The sequence below is a fragment of the Cydia strobilella genome, chromosome 25 (assembly GCF_947568885.1).
Source record: "Cydia strobilella chromosome 25, ilCydStro3.1, whole genome shotgun sequence".
In the NCBI taxonomy this organism is placed as follows: domain Eukaryota; kingdom Metazoa; phylum Arthropoda; class Insecta; order Lepidoptera; family Tortricidae; genus Cydia; species Cydia strobilella.
Genome location: NC_086065.1, coordinates 5,565,881 through 5,588,384, shown reverse-complemented (window position 1 = coordinate 5,588,384; position 22,504 = coordinate 5,565,881). Strand labels below are relative to the sequence as shown.

The window sequence follows — 22,504 nt, the reverse complement described above, 5'->3', positions numbered from 1 at the left end:
TTCGATGGCGAAGCGCAAGCGATTGTTATCTTGGCTAGGTAGCCAGGTTTTCAATATTTATTTTAGAAAACGCCCATGTCCGGTCTAGGCGGATTACCGCGTGATATAACATTTCAAACCGCTCGATCCCGTGTGTTCTTCACCTTAGTTTTCCAAACATGATGTGATTTGATTTACTTATTTTAGCTGTGACCGACTTATTTGCTTGAAATGTTGCCGACCCCTGAAAATAATACCTAAATGCCTACAATTTTGCGAGGGGTTAAAAATATAGACACGTCGGTGCTTAATTGACTTAATTCATCATACTTAAGAAATTAAGCTCATTCAAATGCAATAAAGTAGTTTATAGTGCGACATAAATTAGTAGAAATTAGATAAAATGGAACTAATAAATTGCCATATTGCATTGTTGCCATGTTTAAGTAATCAGTTTACGTCAAAAATGTGACAGTTACGTAGGACTTGGCGCCCTCTTTAATTTTCTACAATGGGGTTGGCAACTGTCAAAGGTTTGCAGAGATGGCGCCATCATAGCTTGCCCCTTTTTCTATGAGATTTGGCTTAAAGGGCTGGCATCCGGGGCATTAAAAAAACAAAAATTTGACACAATTCTAAGGATTGACAGGGCAAGCTATCTATCAATGTGTAGGTAATATATGTAGTTTAATATTTGTATTGTTAAATTTTAATTATTGTTGTTTTTGTATTGTGCCACTAACATAGTTATTAAGATACTCTGTAACTAACAAACTATGGATCAGCTCGGTCTGAAATAAATGATTTATTATTATTATGCTGGCGCCAGCTGCTAAACGCTTCGACCGGCCAACCCCATTTCTTGTCGGACTATAGTTAATAATATCACTTAAGCCTTGTTCGGACTACGCGAGTATTGGTGACTGCATGCCTAAAGGGTCCTTATGCTCCGTGTGCAGCATAGATCCTTTAGGCATGCAGTCACAAATACCTACTCGCCACTCGACTAAATTACTAACGTAGTCCGAACTAGGCTTTATGTATTTAAGCATTTAGACTTTAAAGCTCTTATTTCTTATGTATTTTGTAAACAGTCGGTTGACAAGTTGACAACTTTGCCAACTCCTGGTAACTTTGCCCAGGTGGGCAAAGTTATCATAAATCATTTATACAATCATCAAACAATAGAATATTTGTTAATTTTCGACTAAAAATAAGCTAAATCAACCAGACTGCTTACTTAGTGTAATATTTAATGACGCTAAAGACTTTCATACATTTAAAGTATTTCTTGCCTTTATATTATTAAGTATTTAATAATTTGCCTTTGATTAATCCTAATTCTTGCAAGTTATATGTATATTAGGTCAATAATTGTAGGCTAATAAAATGAAAGCGCACTAACTAGATTAAGTACCTACTCAAATGTAATTTTAGATAAAAATTAAGCAATATTTAACGATTTATTTTAACTGCAGGTAAAGTTGGCAGCGATTTTGATAGCACAGATGGTGCAAAGGGTCATAAAGGGGATTCACGCACGAGTGTGGAGGGCCCTATAGAAGTATGACGTTTAAAATAACACTTGCTCCGTCTGGGCTATCAAAATCGGTGCCAACTTAGCTTGGTCTAACTAGTTTTCCACAGTATTATTATATTGCAATAAGCAATTTTCTTAGGGTAGGCATAGCACCAAACCGTCTGTTACCGTCTCACCGTTAGTGTTCGCAAAATTTGTGACATTTTCAACCAAAAGGTACCACATTGTCGCTTGTTAATAAGGTGGATTTCAAATTGAAGCTGTATGGAAATAGCGCCGACAACCCTTTTGATTGAAAATGGCACATTTTATTATATAGGAGTTTTCATAGTACTCTGTTGAGTGATGTTGATCAGTATGTTAAGTGGTTGGTGCAACTGGCCCTATATTCTTAAATTTAGAATCTAGAGAAGTGAATTGTATATTCGGAAAACTGGAAGTCTTTAATTTAGTTTATACATAGTTTCATTTAATATTAATTCAATTTTTAAGTAGTTATATTTAATGAATATTTAGTTATTCCACTTATTCCTGTGTTGTAAATATTACGTGTTCAATAAAAGCACTTTTCTCCCCACAAGTAAGTCGATAAATTAGGGTATTCCATCTGGCAAGCTCGGTTCTCCATACAAACGTAGTTCCGCTCTCATTTTAAAAAGACTAGCTAGATTGCTCTGAAACTTTGTACTTACATAAGGATAAGGTATATCTAGGTCTGTAATTAGTTTATGTAGCTTCAGATACGTTAGTAAAAAAAATACAGCGAACTTAAGTTTTTCATACAAAACTTGTTTTTGCTCTATTTTGTTTGTTTTATATACTAGAGCTATATAAACTAATTACAGAACTATATGTACCTAATGTCATTGTATGTGCAAAGTTTCATTACACTCCAACACGTAGTTTTAAAATGAGAACGAAACTCCGTTTGTATGGGAAAGGTTTCCTACCTTTCCCATGTACATGAGTTTAACGTGTTTAAAGATAAGAGATACTTTTATTGTTACATGTCCGTCCTGCTGTTTCTGCAGATGTACGGCATTTGCCTATTCTGCTGTTATTCACAGAAGGAAGAAATTATACATTGAAATAGGTCTAGTATAACATAACAGTTAGTAATTTCGCGCGTCTAATATTATAGTGTGGAAAAAAATTAATGGGCCCGGGAAAACTGCCTTAAAACCAAGGGCCTGACACTCTTTGATAGAGAAAGATAATCTTGTTGCGATTCCCATAAGAGGAAAGAGAAAATAGTGCCATGTTTTTGTCCTTATCACCGACCGGGTTTTTTTCATGGTCGGGTTATGGCAGCATAGGTAGGAGATGGCGAGATACCGAAATTTATAAGTGAAAGAGAAAAAGGATTATGCTGCCATACATTAACCTGTCAATACATGAATATGTCTTGCTCTTACCCGGTCACTCAGTTTCATGTCTATATTAACTACTATACTATGTCTATGCTTAAAACCTTAAGTTAGCTCATCATTACATAGTATAAAACAAAGTCGCTTCCTGCTGTCTGGCCCCATGTATGCTTAATTCTTTAAAACTACGCAACGGATTTTAATGCGTTTTTTTTAATAGATAGTGATTCAAGAGGTTTATATGTATAATACATCAGCATTGCACCCGGGCGAAGCCAGGCCGGGTAGGTAGTTTTACATAAACAATATTTTATTTTGAAAAAGATTTCTCCAAGAAACTTTAGGTCTTACACTCTGTCTCGTCCCTCGTACTCTCGGTCTGTCGTACAAAATATCCATAAAATCGATTATTTAGTACTTAAGAATATTTTTAGACAAGCGAAATTGAAAAAATGAAAAATCTGAATGCAGTTTTGTTTCTTTTTAACAATAAAAGAATGTTTCCTTTAAGTAAAATGATCTAACTTGAGGTTTTAAGGCACTATCTCTCCAGGGCCCATAATTTTTTTCCAGCATGTAAGTATAATGATTCTCATTTTAACTGGACAAATATTCAATGCGTATTTATTAGATTTAGACCAAGCTAACTCTGCAGCGAATTTGGTAACAGAGCCTGGGAGTGTTTTTTAAACGTCACAATTTTATAGATATTTGAAGTTCAAGATAACACTTCCACGCTCTGTGCTAGCAAGTTCGCTGCAGAATTAGCTTTGTCTAACTACATATTTGTCCAGAAAAATAAAAATCGTTAAAGTTGCAATTGCTTCTGATATCGCAGTAGAATAAAATAAAACGATGCAATGAAATCAAATTTCAATTTATTCGTGATTACATAATTTCTGTATGCAGCAGCCGCCGCCATTTCCATGTAATAAGAAATAAAATTAATCATACTGAACGTACTTCTTTTATTTAAATTAAATTCATAACCAATTTTTATTGTTCTACAATTCCATTGAAAATATACAAACATGGTTAGTTTTTACACAAGATTTTTAGTTAAATAAATTATGCCCGTAACATAAAATATTTAAAGAATATTGTTAACAGCGAAATCGTTGCGTCATGTTCGCTCTTTTGATAACAGATATTTTACATACAATACAATATTCATAAATATTTTTACACAAAAACAGTGACGAGACCGTTGAGCACAATGGAAACCCAAAGTTTATACAAATCGTTCCCGAGCATTCTAAGAAACTTTAATTCTAATATTTTATAGCAATTCTTACAAAATCTACGCGTCGTATCCAAGCTTACCTTACATTATCGTTATCGCACTGCCGCGTGCAATTTTGCTCTTTTATGCCATTAAAATAGATTTTAAGTTCGCTCACACGTCGTCAATCTAAACATGACATATATTTGCCGATATTATAAAATAGAATACAAAATTAACATTGTCAGGGTAAGTGGCACCCATTGGAGTAAATGTGATGTTTCTCATACGCAACCCCTATTTTACCATCTGACTACTGTCATTGTATCGCGAAAATTGTCATATTGATGAAAAAGAAATTATAACAGCAAAATCCTTTTTCGAAGTTCTATCCCCATTTCTGTCGCTCTTGCAATAATCGAGCAGAGAATTTCGAAAAACTGATTTGCTGATCACATAAAGTACAATAGGTCCAAGATCGCTGCTTGGCCCAGCCTCCTTGCGTTACCTTAGTACTATCTCGTACTCATAATTAATTAATTCCTAAGTATTAAAACAAATCTACGTCTCTTGACAACTTTGGCGAAACCAAATTGTATGTAAGGTACTCTAAATCCATCGAAGACCACGCATACACTGGATTTTTTTAAATTACTTGTAGTTCTCTCGATCCAAAGGTAGAGCAATGGATTAGTAGCAAAATGCGAAATGCACCAGTAAGTATCGAAAACTACCTATTTTTGATAAGACCACAACATAATCGAATCATGTATAGAATGAAGTTTCTCAAATGATTTTTAGGCCTCAGACCCTAATCAAAACAAAAGCCTTTGTTTCTTTTATGGAAAGGCGCCTTAGTCGCGTACCGAGCGCGTGCGAAAGCAACCATGTCGTTAAAAGCAACTATCGTAATAATATTAAGGTTCAAATTTATGTAACAGCTTATTCTGAGATAACGAGTTTGGGTAATGAAGGACGATGGGTTGCCTGTGTGTGGCCTCAGAATGAGCTGTTACATAAATTTGAACCATATAAATAGGACGGTAAAATGTCTTTTTAAACGAGTTTGTTCCCGTTTAGGTAGCGGTAGCATTGGTAACCGCTGAACAAAAAATAACAAATGCTTTTGTTTAAAAGATTACGATGCGAGGCGTAAAAATCATTTGTGAAAATTCATACTATAATCTGTAGACCGAAACATGATTTTTTGTCGAGTTGTAGCACAAAAGTCAATCTACAAAATCAATAGTATGCATCTTAATACTAAATTTATAAATATTGACACAGTCCAGTGTATGCTATCACTTTCAAACGTTTCAAATAAATGATCACGATACTTATTCCGTAGCTATTGCACTGTCATTCTACAGTCGCCATCAGATATATCGGAGTGGCCAAGGTGCTCACAAATATCTGAACACGCACTCTAAAGCCACGACAATAGAGGTGTGTTCAGATATTTGTGAGCACGTTGGGCGCTCCGATATATCTCATCAGATCATCCAATGTACTCATCAGTATCTGAACATACACTCCTTTAGAAGAAAACCTCGACCAATACCTGATTGTCACTGTCAAATGCCTTTCCCTAAAATCTGCCAAGTTAACTTGGCTCATAATCATAATACCAACATAATCCACTGTGAAAAAAATCCTATTCGTCAATTATTCTAATTACTCTAGAGTTTGTGTACTGAAACAAAATTGTGCAGTATTTACTATACAGGTACTAGTAATTTAATGTTTTTTGGCAAAAACTCCACTACTACAACTACTTAAGGCAGTTAATATTGCAATTTCCTTAGAAACAATAACGTAAATTGGGCGAACGATTTTCGTCCATCATGATGATAAGTTTCATTATAGGTTAACAATTAAAAATGGATATCATAGTATCCTATTCTGGCTGCCAAAACGAACATTGCCTAAAAACTATTAGAAAAATAATTCAATCATTCTTGCTCGAAAATGACGTTCTGAGACTTCTGAGACCATTTTAACTGTGGGCAAAATTACATAAAGTTGGGCGAAATTGGAAACCCATAAAATTCTACTTGGGTTTTATTGGTGTTTTATCCAATAAAATTTAACCCATTCTGGGCCAGCGACTCAGCTTATGGGTCATGCTCAAACAGTTCCGCACGGCCAGTGACTCACATGTGAGTCATGAATAAATTCTGTTTTAATTCCTTAGTATTACGAGTTTTTGCCAAGTTGAAACCTGTAGTTCTAGGCTCTTGGGTCTTTTTTGTCCTATGAAATATCGGAGCCTATATTGGGTTGTCCACGCAATACTTCCTAAATTCCTAACTATCACTAAGTATTTTAGGATTTCATACCTATTTTCATTTATCTTATTACTTGAGTTTTTAATGCAAATATGTGCCTAGCTTAGAAATCGCTAGGGATGTAACATGCAGTATCATGATCTGCCCTACGTTTATTTTTGATTAATTATTATATTATTCACACTGAGCATTTTATTTAAAGTATTTTGTCTGTCATTATTCTGCGATAGACAACCCATTTCTTTGATGTTTTTAGTTTCTTATAAATGCACCGGACTAACTTACATACAAAAACTATGACTATCATTTAAATAAACATCTAGATTATGGACTAATTACACAAATTAATTTAATATTATGAATTTCATTAATGTTACAATGGAAATAATATGAGCACTGTTTTTTATGAAATACAACATGAATTTAGAATATGTGTTTCATATAATATTTAAAACTTCGCGTTTTGAACACATATATTAACTCATCCCAAACTTTTTCATACACTTTTCGTCGGGTAGTTGCACAAATCTCTGTTTTGACAGATTGCTGCGACATCAGTTATAGTATGAATCTTCTCAAGTGATTTTTACGTCTAAGACCCTAATGTGTTAAACAAAAGCCATTGTTTCTTTTGTGCGAGCGGTCGGTCATTGTGTGCCATTGTGTATGAGCGCGTGCTACGGGTCGTGCCATTGTCAGACACAATGGCACACAATGGCCGACCGCTCTAACAAAAGAAACAATGGCTTTCGTTTAACAGATTACCGTCTTAGGCGTAAAAATAATTTGAGAAGATGCAGATTATAGCGGCGCCCACGACCAGTGAAACCAGTGTCGAAACGTCGGTAAATAAAGGTAATAAAATAAATCCGTCTATAAATGTGAGTTAATATATGTATTCATATTTGAGTAAATCTATTGGAGTGTCTAATAGTGTATTTATTTTTATTATACTAAAGTGTATTAAATTAACCCTCGTTTATTTTATAACTATAACTATATTCAAATTAACAGACATAATCCGCAATTTTGTTATCATCAAGTTTTCAACTTTGCCAATGTTTAGCATAATTTTTTCACAAAAAAATTAAAGGGGCAAAGTAGACAGATTTGATGATACAAAAATGTAAATCATCATCAATCGTAAATATCTAAATCCTGTATCTATTGGAATATTTCTACTTTTGTCATGAATTAAGGTACTGTAGAGAATTGAGCAACTAATATAAAGGGATTTAAGGGATAAAGGTCCCGGTCCCGGGATGTTAAAAAACTTGTTAAGTTTTTTTTGTGAAATATGAAAAATAATGAGCTTATTTTTATGCTGCATAGGTTAAGGGAATAATTCAGATTGCATGTTATCACGATTTGATAGGACAGTCATAGTTCAAAGTTAGCAACAACCCAACTGACTTAGTTGAAGGTTACCTTGTTTCAATAAACCTAAATATTTATTAAGACTATGATGCTACTTTTGGACTTACACTTTAAATCCGCTTTTTGTAACATTAGTCAAAATTAATAATATTTTAGCAACCATCTTATTAACTTCATTTATCTACCTTACCAACGTGATTACTTTAAGACCCATCATCAAGCTCTTTCGCTTTATTATAAATATCTGAAGATTACATAGGTTATTACTATTACCACTGTCACATAGCGCCATCTAGTGGTTTTGGTGTAACTTCGTCCCGCTATGTGACACCACTGACATGCCAGTGTGAACTCTATGACATTCGTATTTCGTATAACAATCGCCACGATATGTGGGATGACAGCAAATTGAAACTGATAACAGAATTTAAGAGACTTGGCGTCACATTTATTTAGTCTCCGGGCAAAGTTGAAACTTTCATGTTTCTGATACATGGGCAAAGTTGTCACACTTTCTGTTTCTGAGGCAATCATTTTTCTTCTTTTTACATCGATGCTGGTGTAAAAGAAGTACACCCATTGAAAAAATAGTAGCATAATTACGTGTAAACAACTTATTTTGTCTCACAATTTTTACTCATTATTATTATCAACGACGGGACTTAATCGCGTTAAATAAGTTTTAAATTTACCTCCGACGTTTCGAGGACGGCGTTATCCCCGTGGTCTCGGAGAAGACTGTTGTTGACATCAACATCTTCTAGGCGTGAGAGTTTTTCGAACTACCCGCACTTGGTCTTGTTTATTAAGTTGAACGTTTTGCGCACTAGGGATGTCACCGGGTCGACAAATAACACTCAGGATATTCGATTTTTCAACTTGCGATTTGTTTTTGCTTACATTTACCAATGACTGGGTTCCATGACTTCCATGTTATGCCATGAAATTAAAAACGAAACGTCAGATGTAAATTTAAAACTAATTTTACGGGATTAAGTCCCGTCGTTGTGAATAATAACTTATTTTGTGTTCAAAAGTGACAAGACACAAATCAAATCTCTTATTTTTTATTATCAATGATCAGGGAGGAGAAAACATAAAATTATCTTTATCTTTAACGTGAAAACGCCATCTAATTTCAATATTCAAAATCCCCTTGTTTCCGAGTTTTCTCATTTCTGCTTACTGTTGTTTTATCACTCTTCATTAATTTATTCCTCCCTGTTTATGGAAATAACTTGATTATAATTAATATACTATTTGGAGTCACATACCGATTGCTTTCGTAGGAATCATCAGAAATCTTGGCTACCGCAAAATCCACATGAATTTCACAGTCACTTAAAATTTTACTAGAATTATTTCATATTTAAATCACTAACTGCTATAGTCCTTGTCACATCTATCGTCGTGGTCCCAATATTTCTGACTCCTCGGGACATCGGAGACATGTCTTCTGGGTGGAGTCTTCCCTGTTCCGCTCACTACTCCGTCTGGATTCTCTGTGCTGTTGCGCCGGAATCTACCGGGGACTTTCTCTCGAGAACTTCTAGAGTTTGACCGGTATCTCTCCTCTTTTTCTGGCTCCTTTTCATCATTTATGTTATCTTTAGAGCGCTGTCGAGTCCAATTCCTCTGTCGATTTCTGTTAGGATCTTCAACCTCTTTATCTTTCCTCCAGTTTTCAACGGGCCGCCTGGCGCTTGTTTTTTGTACTTCATTATTGACCCTTTCCGGCGCTGGTTGGTCATTGGGGAACGGTTGGGATTGAACGAAACCATCTCCTTGAGAGTTGAAATTAGTGTTCGCTGTGTACGAGTTTTGTATGTACGCTCCGTCGCCTTGCTGTAAGTAGTTAGGATAATTCTCTTGCATGTAGTTATTGAATCTGTTTACATTTGGTACGTTAGGTGGTGGGTAATCTGGCACAGTTACAGGGTAATTTTGCTGTAGATTCGGGGGTAGAACTGTAGGGTTGAACACAGGTTCTTCCTCTTTCTTTTCCTCTTCTTGCCGCCAAGAGTTCAAATCATATCTCTTGCTAAGACTGTTTTTGCTAGTCCAAGTATCGAAGTTGTCATGGCTGACGGATAAAGCTTGTTCTTGTCTTAATAGTCCGGCACCAGCGCCTAATATAGGTCTAAGTTTGGGTTTCATTTCTCCGTCTCCGTCGAGGCTTATTTGAGAGATGTTCTGTGAGATTTTGTCACTTAAGTCTGAGCTGACATCAGTTCGGTTATACTCCTCTTTCTCGGGGCTTTTCTTCCATGATCCGTAGCTGACTTCGCTGTAGTTATCTTCAGAGGCAAGGTCTAAGTGTGCAGCGTAGAACTGTTGTAGCGTGTTGGGCAGCGGGAGGAACTTGTTAAGGCACAGGTCTGCGGACAGCAGGAGCCAGATGATGCTGGAGGGAGGCGGGGAGAGGAGACGGAGACGGATGGAGATGGAGAGTTCATCTAATTCTTGAGATAAGACTGATAGGAGTTCTCTGCCATTCTGCATTAACTGGAAATAGAAAAAGTACTCTTTTATTGTTTAATGGGACATTTTCTTAATTATATTGTACGGAGATGAATATGTAGGTCTTAATGAACAACTTTGACCAACCCTGTTATCAGTAAAAAAGTAAATACTTACATACATAGAAAACACCCATGACTCGGGAACAAATATCTGTGCTCATCACACAAATAAATGCCCTTACCGGGATTCGAACTCAGGACCATCGGCTTTACAGGCAGGGTCACTACTCACTAGGCCAGACCGGTAGTCATAATTAGATTAGAGAACATGTAGTACCTGTGTAGCGAGACTGCGATGGGCACGGATGTCATCACTAGCGAGTAGAGCCTTCATGTACTGCAGCAGCGGACCGGCCAGGATGTGGACCTTGTTGCCGTTGCATAGACGCGCTTCTGCAATGGCATAATATATAATATGTTTAGTACAATAGGGTATTTTCCACATGTTTTTATAACTAAATCTAGTTAAATAGATAGAAAATGAGCAATTTATCACAATAAATTGGAAACTTAAAAAATATATGGGTTGAATAAATAAATACATCAGTTAGAAAAAAAATAGGAAGAAAATAATGGAACCATTTGATTTATTAAATATATTACCATTCCATTCCTTACATTTTATTGAAAAAAAAAAAAAAAAAAAAAATTGTATAGCAACAATATACACAAACGCAATATTTCATCGACAAAATCGCAATTTCCTTGTTTTCCACGGCTTGTAACTCTTTTAGGCGATAGCGACGTTACATGCTGACGTCACGATGTAATGTCATTTTGTATGAAGCGTTTCGTCAGTAAAGTGCGGGTGCCAGACTTTGACCATCATTTGTGACTTTTGTATTGCTTTAAGAAAATGGGTTTTATCAAGGGGTGTTGGAATCTGGTACAGAACAATTCAAGATAGACCCTTGTGGATACCCTGGTTTGATTCTGCCAATCTCTCTAGAAAAGTGTTAGTCTCAGCTTTCCGAGTCCGGTCCGGACACATCCCTACAAACAAATTTCTGTGCATGATGGGTGTTAAATCGTCACCACTGTGTGCAAACTGTCAGAAGACTGATGACTTGTCTCACGTGTTGTTGGAATGCGTCCGGAATTCGGACTTGAGAAAAAGAATTTTTGGTAGTCTGGGCTCCATGCACCATGGACAGATCAATTGTTGGTTGGCAGAGCCTATATCGGACAAAGCAATCAGTGTTTACCACTTTATTGACCTCTCCCTTGAGTAGGGAACTATGATAGCACCCATGAGGCTGACATGTTTACCTAGAGTGTCCAAAGCCTCCATAAAAACCAGATAAAAAAAAAAATGGGTCCCATACAGAGATTTGATCCTCAAAACAAACCTGATCGACTGATACCATTCATACAAAAATGTAGAATACCCTATTGGCCTTTACTTTCATTGTTTGGAATCAGTACTAAATCCTTAAGAGTCCTCGGCAAGCTCGGTCGAATTTCACCTTCCCATACAAACGGAGTTTCGTTCTCATTTTAAAACTACGTGTTGGACTGTAATGAAACTTTGCACATACAATGACATGAGGTATATCTAGGTCTGTAATTAGTTTATATGTATAGCTCCAGTTTATAAAACAAATGAAATAGAGCAAAAACATTCCCGCACAAAAAACCCCGATGTATGGTTATAAGTGAACATCTGTTATCTTTGCCCATCACGGTTCATCTATTAATTACGTCACACGAATTTCGAGGTTTTTTGACCCCTCCCCCCCTCCTTGTCACACTTTGTCACATTTGGCAAACCCATCCCCCGGGTGTGACGTCACATTTATTCAATGAAATCGGCAAATCGAATTAAGTATTATTAATATTTTATCAAAATATTTTTGACACTAGAAATATTAGTTATTTTATAACCCAAAACAGATTAGGAAAGAAGTAACGATTATAAAAATTATCGTTCCAAAAACTTGTTATTTGTGCATTTTCAATCAAAAGGGTACTTATTGTCGGTTGTCAATAAGGCGCTATTTCCATACAGCTTCAATTATAAATCAACCTTATTGACAAGCGACAATGTGGTACCTTTTGGTTGAAAATGTCACAAATTAATGAAGAGTGATAAATCAACAGTCAGCAGAAACGAGTACTCGGAAACAAGGGGATTTTGAATATTGAACTGTAAAGCGAATTAAATAATTTAAATAACTTAATGTGACGTCACAAAGTTTGTGACTCCCCCCCTCCCCCTTGTCACAACATGTCACATTTTTTTGACCCCCTCCCCCCCCTAAACGTGTGATGTAATTAATGGATTACCCCTCATGATAAGTATTTATGATATCATAGTCTACGATTGTTACCTGCGAAATAGTCCCCCATGAGGTTAGCCGCATTTATGAGGAATAGAGGATTGGCTCTCTCTAGCACGTCCAATTCTGTAAACAAAATAAGGTTCTAAATTAATTGACCGAGCGATAGCGAAGGTCTTCGTTTAAGCTTGGGCAACGGGATGATGTCCTTGACAGATCGCAATTCTCAACCGATTTTCGTGAAATTTTGTGAGCAGGTTTGATTAAAAAAAAAAAAATTGTCGATTATTTTCTCGGATTTTTTTTTAATGGCGGAGCCTTACATTTATTCAGTTTTAAGTTACGCTCGCGAGGTCGAGAGCTCACAGAACCACTAAACATGGAGTGATAACACGTAAGTAATCTAGACTAATTGGGGCATCTTTTATGAAAAGGGACCTTATTGTCGATGGCGCTTACGCCGCACAGCGTCGCGCGGCATTGTATTACGGAAGCAAAGACCTATGTAACTCCGTATAAGATGACCCATGTTCTTTCCCTGATGTGTTAAAATTGTTTAATATCAAACGAAACCGTCAACGCCATATAACCGAGAATAGGCCAAAGGTTGGTATTGGTGGTAGCGCCATCTGTGCGAGAATCAAATTTTCTTGATTTCCGAGGTACGTTTTTACTTACTAGAGAATGTCCCCTGCATAACGACGTTGAGTAGAGCGCCGCGCAGTAACTGCTGTCGCGACTGTCTCGTGAAGGAGGCGCCCACGGCGGCCAGCTTGCGTGACGTCACCGCCGACAGCAGCGCCGCCGCGCGGAACGTGCCGAAAGCTTGTCTGTCAAGTTTATACATCAATTAGATTGGCCGAACTAGTAACAAAGAAAGATAGTAGTATTAATGAGGATATAATAAGATAGAGCGGTACTGTCATAGTAAATTTTGTAACCACAGTAAATTCACTGCCATCTATCGACATACTTTAAAACTAAAAATTAAGATTTATAAAAATACGTTAAAATTGTATTTAAATATAGATAAATGATTTTTTTATTTACATTAATTATTTTTATATGATTATGACCCATGTTCTTCAACGGATATGCGTTAAAATTATAAATAACAAACGAAACCGTCAACGCCCTCTATACGAGAGTAGGCCAAAACTAGGGGCGCCATCTGATCGAGAATCAAATTTTCGTGATTTTTCGTGTGTGTCAAAAATCTTCGAAAATTATTTACTGCTGTGGCGCAACGACCCGAAGTGGATCTTGGAGTAGCATAGCGGTCTTTGGTGTCGGAGGCCAAGATCCACTTCGAAAATTGCGTTACGTTATATTTGAAAGCCCCCTAAAGAGTATTGTAACTCCTGTAACTTTCTATCTGTAAAGGTAACGGCCCCGCCACGACAGCGGCGAGCGGCGTCCATAGGTGGGAACCAAAGGTCCGATCGCTTTGTCTCGCTCCAACTCCAACCTATGGCCGCCGCTCGCCGCTGCCGCGCGATGTCGTGGCCGGGCCGTAAACCTGAAATGGGGCATTTTCTATGAAAAGGGACCTTATTGTCGATGGCGCTTACGCAGCACAGCGTCGCGCGGCATTGTATTTATATCGGAGCATCGTTAATAATGGCGTAAGCGCCATCGACAATAAGGTCCCTTTTTATAGAAAATACCACAAATAGACTTACTGCAAGCGTGCCTCATCAGGGCATATGCTGGATACCGTAGTCTCGAAATTTTTCAATTTCCTGTTGAATGCGATGCCGTCCTCGCCCGGCGAGAATTGTTCTAACTGAAAATAAATAGTGAATAATATAAATAAAACGGACAAGTGCGAGTCGGACTCGCGCACTAAGGCTTCCGTACCATTACGTAAAAAATGGCAAAAAAAATCACGTTTGTTGTATGGGAGCCCCACTTAAATATTTATTTTATTCTGTTTTTAGTATTTGTTGTTATAGCGGCAACAGAAATACCTAGTCGGCTCATAAGTTCTGTCATATACCTATACATAGTATCAAATAAAATCAAAAGTTTATTCCGTATAATTTGTACAGCGTTTGAAAGCTTATAAACTAGAGAATCTAAATGTATAACATTTATTCAAAATGACCGCCATTATTATCTACACAGGCTTGAAGTCTTCGTGGCCAGTCGTCAATGGATTCACGCACCACTTTCATGTCGATATTGGCCACTGCCGTAGCAAGAGATTTTTTCAGCGAGTCTAGATTTGCATGAGGTTTTGAGCACACCTTTTCCTCTAAATACTGCCATATTTTATAGTCTAAAGGATTAAGATCTGGGCTAGAGGAGGGTCAATCTTCATGCCGTATAAAGTCGATTTTATTGGAGGCGAGCCAGGCTTGTGTAGACTTTGCCTTATGGGCTGGAGCAGAGTCCTGCTGGAAAACCCAATGCTGGTTTAGAAACATCGTATGGGATAGTGGTTTCACAATATTAGTCAACACCGTGTCTTGGTACACTTTGGCACTAGTTTTTACTCCTTTCTCACAAAAATGCATACTAGTGACGCCCGCATAAGAAACTCCCAGCCAAACCATCACAGATGAAGGGTGATGACCTCTTTGAATACGGGGAATGCTATTAGACGCTTCTTTACTATTGCGAGCGTACACTCTATCATTTTGTTTATTACAGTTTTCTTCTATGTCAAAAATTTTCTCGTCCGAAAACAGTATACAACGGTGCTTATTTTTAGCGTACTTCTTCAATAAAGCTTTAGATCTTTTAAGCCTTAAAGCTTTAAGCCGACCATTGAGAAGATGGCCAGTTTTTCGTTTATAAGCACGAAGTCTCAGGTCTTGATTAAGCACTCTTTTCACCGTGTTTTTGCTCAAACCCATCTGGAGGGCCATAACTTTTTGTTTCCTAGCGGGATTTCTGGCAATGCGTGCCCTAATTGCTTGTACAACCGCTGGAGTCCTAGCTGTACGCGGACGACCGCTTCTTTTCTTGTCATTTAAACTAGAGACCTCACTGTATCTTTCTATGGTACGATACACAAATCTTAGAGAGAATTTTAAATTTTCAAGTAGCTTAAAAATTTTAGTCGGCGAGTGACCACAACGATATAGTGCAATTATTGCGGTACGGCTATCTTTAAGCGTCCACTCCATGTTGAAGAAAACAGAAAATTGCAAAATTATACTACTCAAATATTTAATAAAGATTCGAAATTCAAATGCAGAACGGTTTTTGTTTTAGGAGTTCCAAATTTAAATTTTAAAGGCCAGTGACAGAACTTATGAGCCGACTAGGTACATTATCTGTGAAAATTTCAACTGTCTAGCTATCATGATAGCTATGATGATGATAGCTTTCACATGAAAAAAACTGCATCGAAATCGGTCCACCCGATAGAGAGCTACGATGCCACAGATAGACAGACATCTCTTTCAAAGCCGCCCCATCCCGCTGACATGATACTTCCCTCTCTCTTCCTCTCCCTGTCTCCCACATCTCTCTCTTTCCGTCTATAATATTAGTAAATATAGAACTCACCAATGTCAGAAGCGGAGTGTACGGCTCCTCAATCTGTAACAGCTCTTTCAAAGCTGCCCCATCCCGCTGACATGATACTTCCCTCTCTCTTCCTCTCCCTGTCTCCCACATCTCTCTCTTTCTGTCTATAATATTAGTAAATATAGAACTCACCAATGTCAGAAGCGGAGTGTACTGCTCCTCAATCTGCAGCAGCTCTTTCAAAGCCGTTTCATCTTCTCCGCTCACATGATATTTCACTTCCTCTCTCTTCCTCTCATTGTCTGCCACATCTTCCTTCTCTTTCTCCTGTTTTGGCTCTTTGTCTGTGAACACGGGAGCTTTAAATTGTTTCGATTATTTATGGGATGATGAGTGAATGATGTTGGGTGATTCTCATTTGTTATATGAGCGTTTCTTTTTTTTGCCATTGTTTATGTCACCGTTTTTGCCACTTTTGTGTTATTTCTAGTCAGGATCACGAGCCCTTTTCATCCTTATAGGAGAAAAAAAGTATAGGTACCAAAATTTCCATACATTTTTCAAACTTTCCTTTTTGTTACCGCCATACAAAGTATATGGGGAAATGGTAACACAATAGAAAAAAAAACATGGGACATTTTTTGATCCCATTAGGTTCGAAAGAGCTCGTGATTCTGAGTAGAAATAATACAAAATTTATGAAAAAAATACAAAATTTAGTGGCATTTTTTTTAAGAAACGCTCATATTTTATGTATTAAGAAAAAAAACCGACCAAGCGCGAGTCGGACTCGCCCACCGAGGGTTCCGTACTTTTTAGTATTTGTTGTTATAGCGGCAACAGAAATACATCATCTGTGAAAATTTCAACTGTCTATCACGGTTCATGAGATACAGCCTTTTTTTTTGACGGAGTGGGAATGCACTTACGCACGGTGTGTGGGACTCGCCGCTCCTTGCCCCTCTCTTGCTGAGAGGGGGGGAGGATTTGGCCCTACCCACTAAACCCACTCCGGCGTTTCACAGCTGACAGACAGACGGACAGCGGGGTCTTAATAGGGTCCCGTTTTTACCCTTTGGGTACGGAACCCTAATTATCCCCATTATCCATTACTATTAAGCAAAATGAGCTAACTTAAGGTTTTAAGGCATTTTCCCTCTAGGGCCCATTCATTCCTTCCGCACTATAATTATAAACTATACACTGAAACAGATGTCAACTTGACAAAGGCCTCCAGTGGTGAAGGCCGGATTCGAACCGGCGTCTTTAGCAATCCGGGCTAACGCCTTGAACCCCTAGGCCACCCCGCCACGGCGGAACCCGTCCCAATTTCTCAGAACTTGCAAATAATGTAAACAAACCATAATTGTGGTATTTTCTATAAAAAGGGACCTTATTGACGATGGCGCTTACGCCATTATTAACGATGCTCCTATATAAATACAATGCCGCGAAATACTTCGTAAAATTGCGTTACGTTATATTTGAAAGCCCCCTAAAGAGTATTGTAACTCCTGTAACTTTCTATCTGTAAAGGTAACCGCCCGGCCACGACATCGCGCGGCGGCGGCCATAGGTGGGAACCAAAGGTCCGATCGCTGTGTCTCGCTCCAACCTATGGCCGCCGCTCGCCGCTGCCGCCGCCGCGCGATGTCGTGGCCGGGCCGTAAACCTGTAATGGGGCATTTTCTATGAAAAGGGACCTTATTGTCGATGGCGCTTACGCCGCACAGCGACGCGCTGCATTGTATTTATATCGGAGCATCGTTTATAATGGCGTAAGCGCCATCGACAATAAGGTCCCTTTTTATAGAAAATACCACATTTTACTTTCAGGCTTCATTACTTCGTAATATCGCTCTTTGAAAGGACAACCATCACCTTATCCACAGTCTATATACTTAAATATTTTATTTATATACATTTTTACTTAAACTAAATGTTAATTATTAATATTTCAGGAAAAATAACCTTCATAAAAATGTTAGGTTATGTGACTTGTGTGAAACGCTAACAAAACCTGTCATATTTACATTATTTGCAAGTTCTATTGACTACTTTATATGTGACGTTTTCAACCAAAAGGTACCACATTGTCGCTTGTCGATAAGGTTTATTTCAAATTGAAGCTATATGGAAATAGGGCCTAATTGACAGCCGACAATAAGTACCCTTTTCACCACATACATCCCAAGAATACCGAACATTCTCCTCACGCGTGAAAGTCAAAAAACCGACATTGGCAAATTCACCCTGAAGCCAGATGAGAAAAAAAAAGTACCCTTTTGGTTGAAAATGGCACATATGCCATGTTACTAAGAATAGTATTTGACCAACTCTAAGAACAGACAGTGCGCGCTTGCACCTCCTATACGAATTCCTTACCAGGAATATCAGGATCCGTAACAACTTTTTCAACACTCATCACTATATTCAAAATATTAAATAGATCACTATTTCCACGAGAATACAGCGACCTAACATACACCACAACGAACGACCAAATAATTACTACGACTGATCGCTTTTTTATTTATTCGTCCTTACATAATACAATAGTGAGGTGGGTGACAGGTAGTTTTCAGGTAGTAAAAACTAACAGGTACATCCTTATTTGAGTATCGATGGACCTTATATCGTTGCAATAACGTTTACGAATAGTTATAAGATTACGACCGAGATCATTTACAATCTCTTTCACTCCTGCTACGACTGTGCAAGTGCGAGTGAGAAGTATTACCCCGGTTTGGTTTGCGGCAAAGTTGGCCGTCCACCTGTACGAGCTGCTGTTGTAATTTGAATCTTAAAGCTTTGGAAATAGAGTAAATATTTGAGGGGATAGTTTTGTCACAGAGGACAGGAAATAATCTAAATATTCCCAAAGGGATCTTAATCCCTATTGCTAAAGTTATACCAAAGAGAATATAATTATAGTATAGAGAGTTATTGTCATAGTAAATTTTGTAGTCACAGCAGTAAATATACTGCCATCTATCGACACACGATTTAAACTAAAAATGAGAATGTATAAAAATAACAAAAAAATTACATATATGTAGCTGGCATTTTGTAAGAATCCGCCGTTTACAAACGGCGCCGTCACGTCACAAGCGCGAAAAGTCGGCATTATAAAAAATACCCTACGGCATTAACGGCGCCGTTTGCATTTTGCCGCGGCATTTTGGTCGAATTAGTTCTTTAATTTACCACGCGTGGCGCTGCACATCAAAACTATGAAAAACGCTAGGGTCAGGGCCGGATTTAGGGGAGCGCAACCTCCTCGGGCCTCCACAATAGACTTCGAAAAAATAATTTAGAGCCAGGGGGCCTCCACTCCTTAGTTGCCCCGCGCGTGGCCTCCACTCCTTTGTTGCCCCGCGCGTGGCCTCCACTCCTTTGTTGCCCCGCGCGTGGCCTCCACACCTCTAAATCCGGCCCTGGTTGGGGTGTCCACCAACTGGAATTCGTCGGACTGTTTCTTTTCAAAAAACATTTCCTTCACAACTTAATTAGACAGAGCCACACTCCTCCTTTCGGGCAAACTCGGCTCCGTTCGACTCAGCATTGCTCCGAGCATTATTAGGGTTGGCACAACTTGATGTCCCTTCGCGTGCACGACCACAGATAAGATAATGACTTGAATTTCGACAACCCTAAATAGCCGAAAGGGATAGTGCCATACATTAGAAAGGGACAGCATGATTGTAGCGCTGGGTCTCAATTCAAAGCCGCGATTGCACGTAGTATTTTACTCCTAGCTTTTGCCCGCGACTTCGTCTGCGTGGACTTAGTAACAGCAGCTAAAGTAAGTATAGCGCCTGGAAAAATTCTCATAGCAATCATTCAATTTGAGCATATTATGCACACAAATTAGCAGGCACTTCATTAATTATCTCAATTCCACCCCGCTTTTTGCTTTCTTGAGGGATGATTTTCGGGATAAAAACTATCCTATGTCCTTCTCAGGGACTTAAACTATCTCTATGCCAAATTTCATCTAAATCGATTCAGCGGTTTAAGCGTGAAGAGGGAACACACAGACAGACAGACTTTCGCATTTATAATCCTGATCCTGGCAGGATTGCCATCAAATAACAGGATGTATTGACTGGTCTTGTGGAGTAGCAGTGGCAGGGTAGTAGGTAGTGAAACACCTTAAGTGTGAAAGTACAGGAAGGTATATTCTCTAAATGCCTGCCTATATATACATGTTAGGTTGCGCTGACACAAGCAATATGCGATATGTCGCAGTAAACCAAATCGTTACTGTTAAACACGGAAAGTTGACATTTGCCACATTACAATTAGTATGGATTTACCTGTGGCTCTCGGACTCAGTTCAGCCAAGGCGCGCGCATCGTCGTCGCCAGGCCGAGGGGAGCGCAGATGGTGGCGGCCCGAGTAGCCGCGCCCGCGCCCCGGGTTCGACATTATGTGCTGTAACATATATACACTATTAGCCGGGTCCACACATAGCGAGCATACGCGCGAGGCAATTTCCTCGCGCACTAAACGGCCAGTGTAGACGTGCCTCGGCCGAGGCGGCGCGCGCGAGGCACGTCTACACTGGCCGTTTAGTGCGCGAGGAAATTGCCTCGCGCGTATGCTCGCTATGTGTGGACCCGGTTAGATGGCTCACAAACATGGGTATACACCAACAAAATGAAGGAGAAAATAAGAACTACGCAGAGAGCTATGGAGAGAAGTATGACGGGGCTGCGGAAAATATACAAAATAAGACACGCAAGAGTCAGAGAAAAAACCAAGGTAACCGACGCTCTTACCCATGCCCTCAAACTTAATTGGAACTGGGCTGGCCATGTAGTCCGCATGACAGACAAAGGATGGACCATACAAACCGCAAAATGGAAGGGACCACACGGAAACGCACAGGCAGGCCGAAGAAACGCTGGTCTGAAGACATTACCCAAATAGCCGGAAAACACTGGATGGAGACAGGAGAAGATAGAGAAAGTTGGATAAAACGGGAGGCCTTCACCCCGAGAGGGATCCATAAAGACAAATAAAATTACTTGCTCAAAAATGCATAAACTAAACAAAAAGAAAGAATATGGAAGAAAAGGCTATAATAATAAAAATAATAAGATATCTTCCTCATGTTATCCCGGCATTTTGCCACGGCTCATGGGACCCTGGGGTCCGCTTGACAACTAATCCTAGGAATTGACGTAGGCACTAGTTTTTACGAAAGCGACTGCTACCTGACCTTCCAACCCAGAGGGGAAACTAGGCCTTAATGGGATTAGTCCGGTTTCCTCATGATGATTCCGAAAAGTGACTGTTAAATATCAAATGATATATTGTACATATAAGTTCCGAAAAACTCGGCCACCAGCGCTTCACACATACACTATTTAAGGGTCTCTGGCCAGCACATATCTCCATAAAAACATAGTTCCGCTCTCATTTTAAAACAACTAGCTAGATTGCTCTGAAACTGTACTTACAATAGGATAAGGTATATCTATGTCTGTAACTTGTTTTTGCTCTATTTAGTTTGTTTTATAAACTGGAGCTATATAAACTAATTTCAGACCTAGATATACCTCATATAGAACCCTAGATATATAGAACCCACAACACAAGCCTTCTTAAGCTTACTGTGGGACTTAGTCAATCTGTATAAGAATGTCCTATAATATTTATTATACTAACTTGCGTAATTTTTGTTTTCCTTCAAATTGGATTGCTATTAGATATGTTGAAATACAAATGATTTAACGTACAACATAAACATGAAGAGCAGCAGACAGCAGAAACCATAAAATATAAATCACAAACATTAATGTTTGACGAGTGTGCTTACATAAATAACAACTTGCGAATAAATAGCCTTGGCTAATGTCATATGTAAACAATGCCTAGGAAATAGCAACATATCACATAAGTATACGGACGTAAACATGTGTCGCGATTACAGATACACTGTTACTCCGTAATCGGTAACAGGCAGCAGGATGGAACAAAGAAAGCTACTTTTTAGACACGAAATGGGGAAATACGTCTATATAGATTTGAGTGAAGCATCAAATCGCTTTCCACAAAATCAAGTAATACGCAAAAGAATCAATGAAAAAGTAGCAGATTCTTACTATGTTTATTTTAATACGGTTCTAACACACATGTTACACATATGTGCTGCTTATTTCTCATATAAATGCAAATATATGCCGGTAAAAACCACGACAGATTTCAAAATTGACCTTTTCTTGCTGCTCTGACACGTTTTATAAATCAAACTCGAACTATATTTTTACCAGCCATCGCTTACTTATATTATTTTTAAGGTAATTTCTCGTAGTTTTACTCACCAAATAAAGTATTATGAACAAATAATAAGTTATTATTTCCTAGCTGTGTAGTGGAGTTGCAGTTGTCATACGTATCACTGCCATATTGGTAAGACTAGTGACGTCCGAAACGGTTTAC

At 38.4% G+C, this 22,504-nt stretch overlaps 2 protein-coding genes and 1 non-coding gene across 5 annotated transcripts in view; 1 reads left to right on the top strand and 2 right to left on the bottom strand.

Moving 5' to 3' along the window:
* LOC134752873 (peritrophin-1-like) overlaps positions 1-22,504 on the top strand; it is a 90,544-nt gene that overhangs the window by 23,760 nt on the left and 44,280 nt on the right. The window lies entirely within an intron of this gene.
* Positions 3,748-22,465, bottom strand: LOC134752759 (uncharacterized). Of its 3 annotated transcripts, none has more exons than XM_063688451.1 (8): positions 22,387-22,465; positions 20,374-20,491; positions 16,247-16,413; positions 14,257-14,360; positions 13,253-13,404; positions 12,626-12,700; positions 10,573-10,688; positions 3,748-10,278 (listed from the first exon to the last, which is right to left on the bottom strand). In XM_063688451.1, the coding sequence occupies exons 2-8, from the start codon at positions 20,483-20,485 to the stop codon at positions 9,151-9,153; spliced, it is 1,854 nt and encodes a 617-aa protein (XP_063544521.1). In that variant the 5' UTR covers positions 20,486-20,491; positions 22,387-22,465; the 3' UTR covers positions 3,748-9,150. The 3 variants fall into 3 exon arrangements, with proteins under 3 accessions (XP_063544521.1, XP_063544523.1, XP_063544522.1); XM_063688453.1 differs by having other exon boundaries at positions 16,247-16,398; XM_063688452.1 differs by lacking the exon at positions 22,387-22,465 and adding an exon at positions 22,347-22,366.
* Trnas-gga (transfer RNA serine (anticodon GGA)) lies at positions 17,292-17,364 on the bottom strand. The gene has a single exon. It is a non-coding gene; the product is annotated as a tRNA-Ser (tRNA).

Bases quoted from the DNA above. Each gene is read 5' to 3' on its own strand.
- LOC134752759 (XM_063688451.1), bottom strand. From the start codon at position 20,485: ATGTCGAACCCGGGGCGCGGGCGCGGCTACTCGGGCCGCCACCATCTG. The intron at 13,405-14,256 runs GTAAGTCTATTT...TAAACTTGACAG, and splicing joins CCTGATGAGGCACGCTTGCA to ACAAGCTTTCGGCACGTTCC. The intron at 10,279-10,572 runs GTACTACATGTT...TTCTATTTCCAG, and splicing joins ATCGCAGTCTCGCTACACAG to TTAATGCAGAATGGCAGAGA.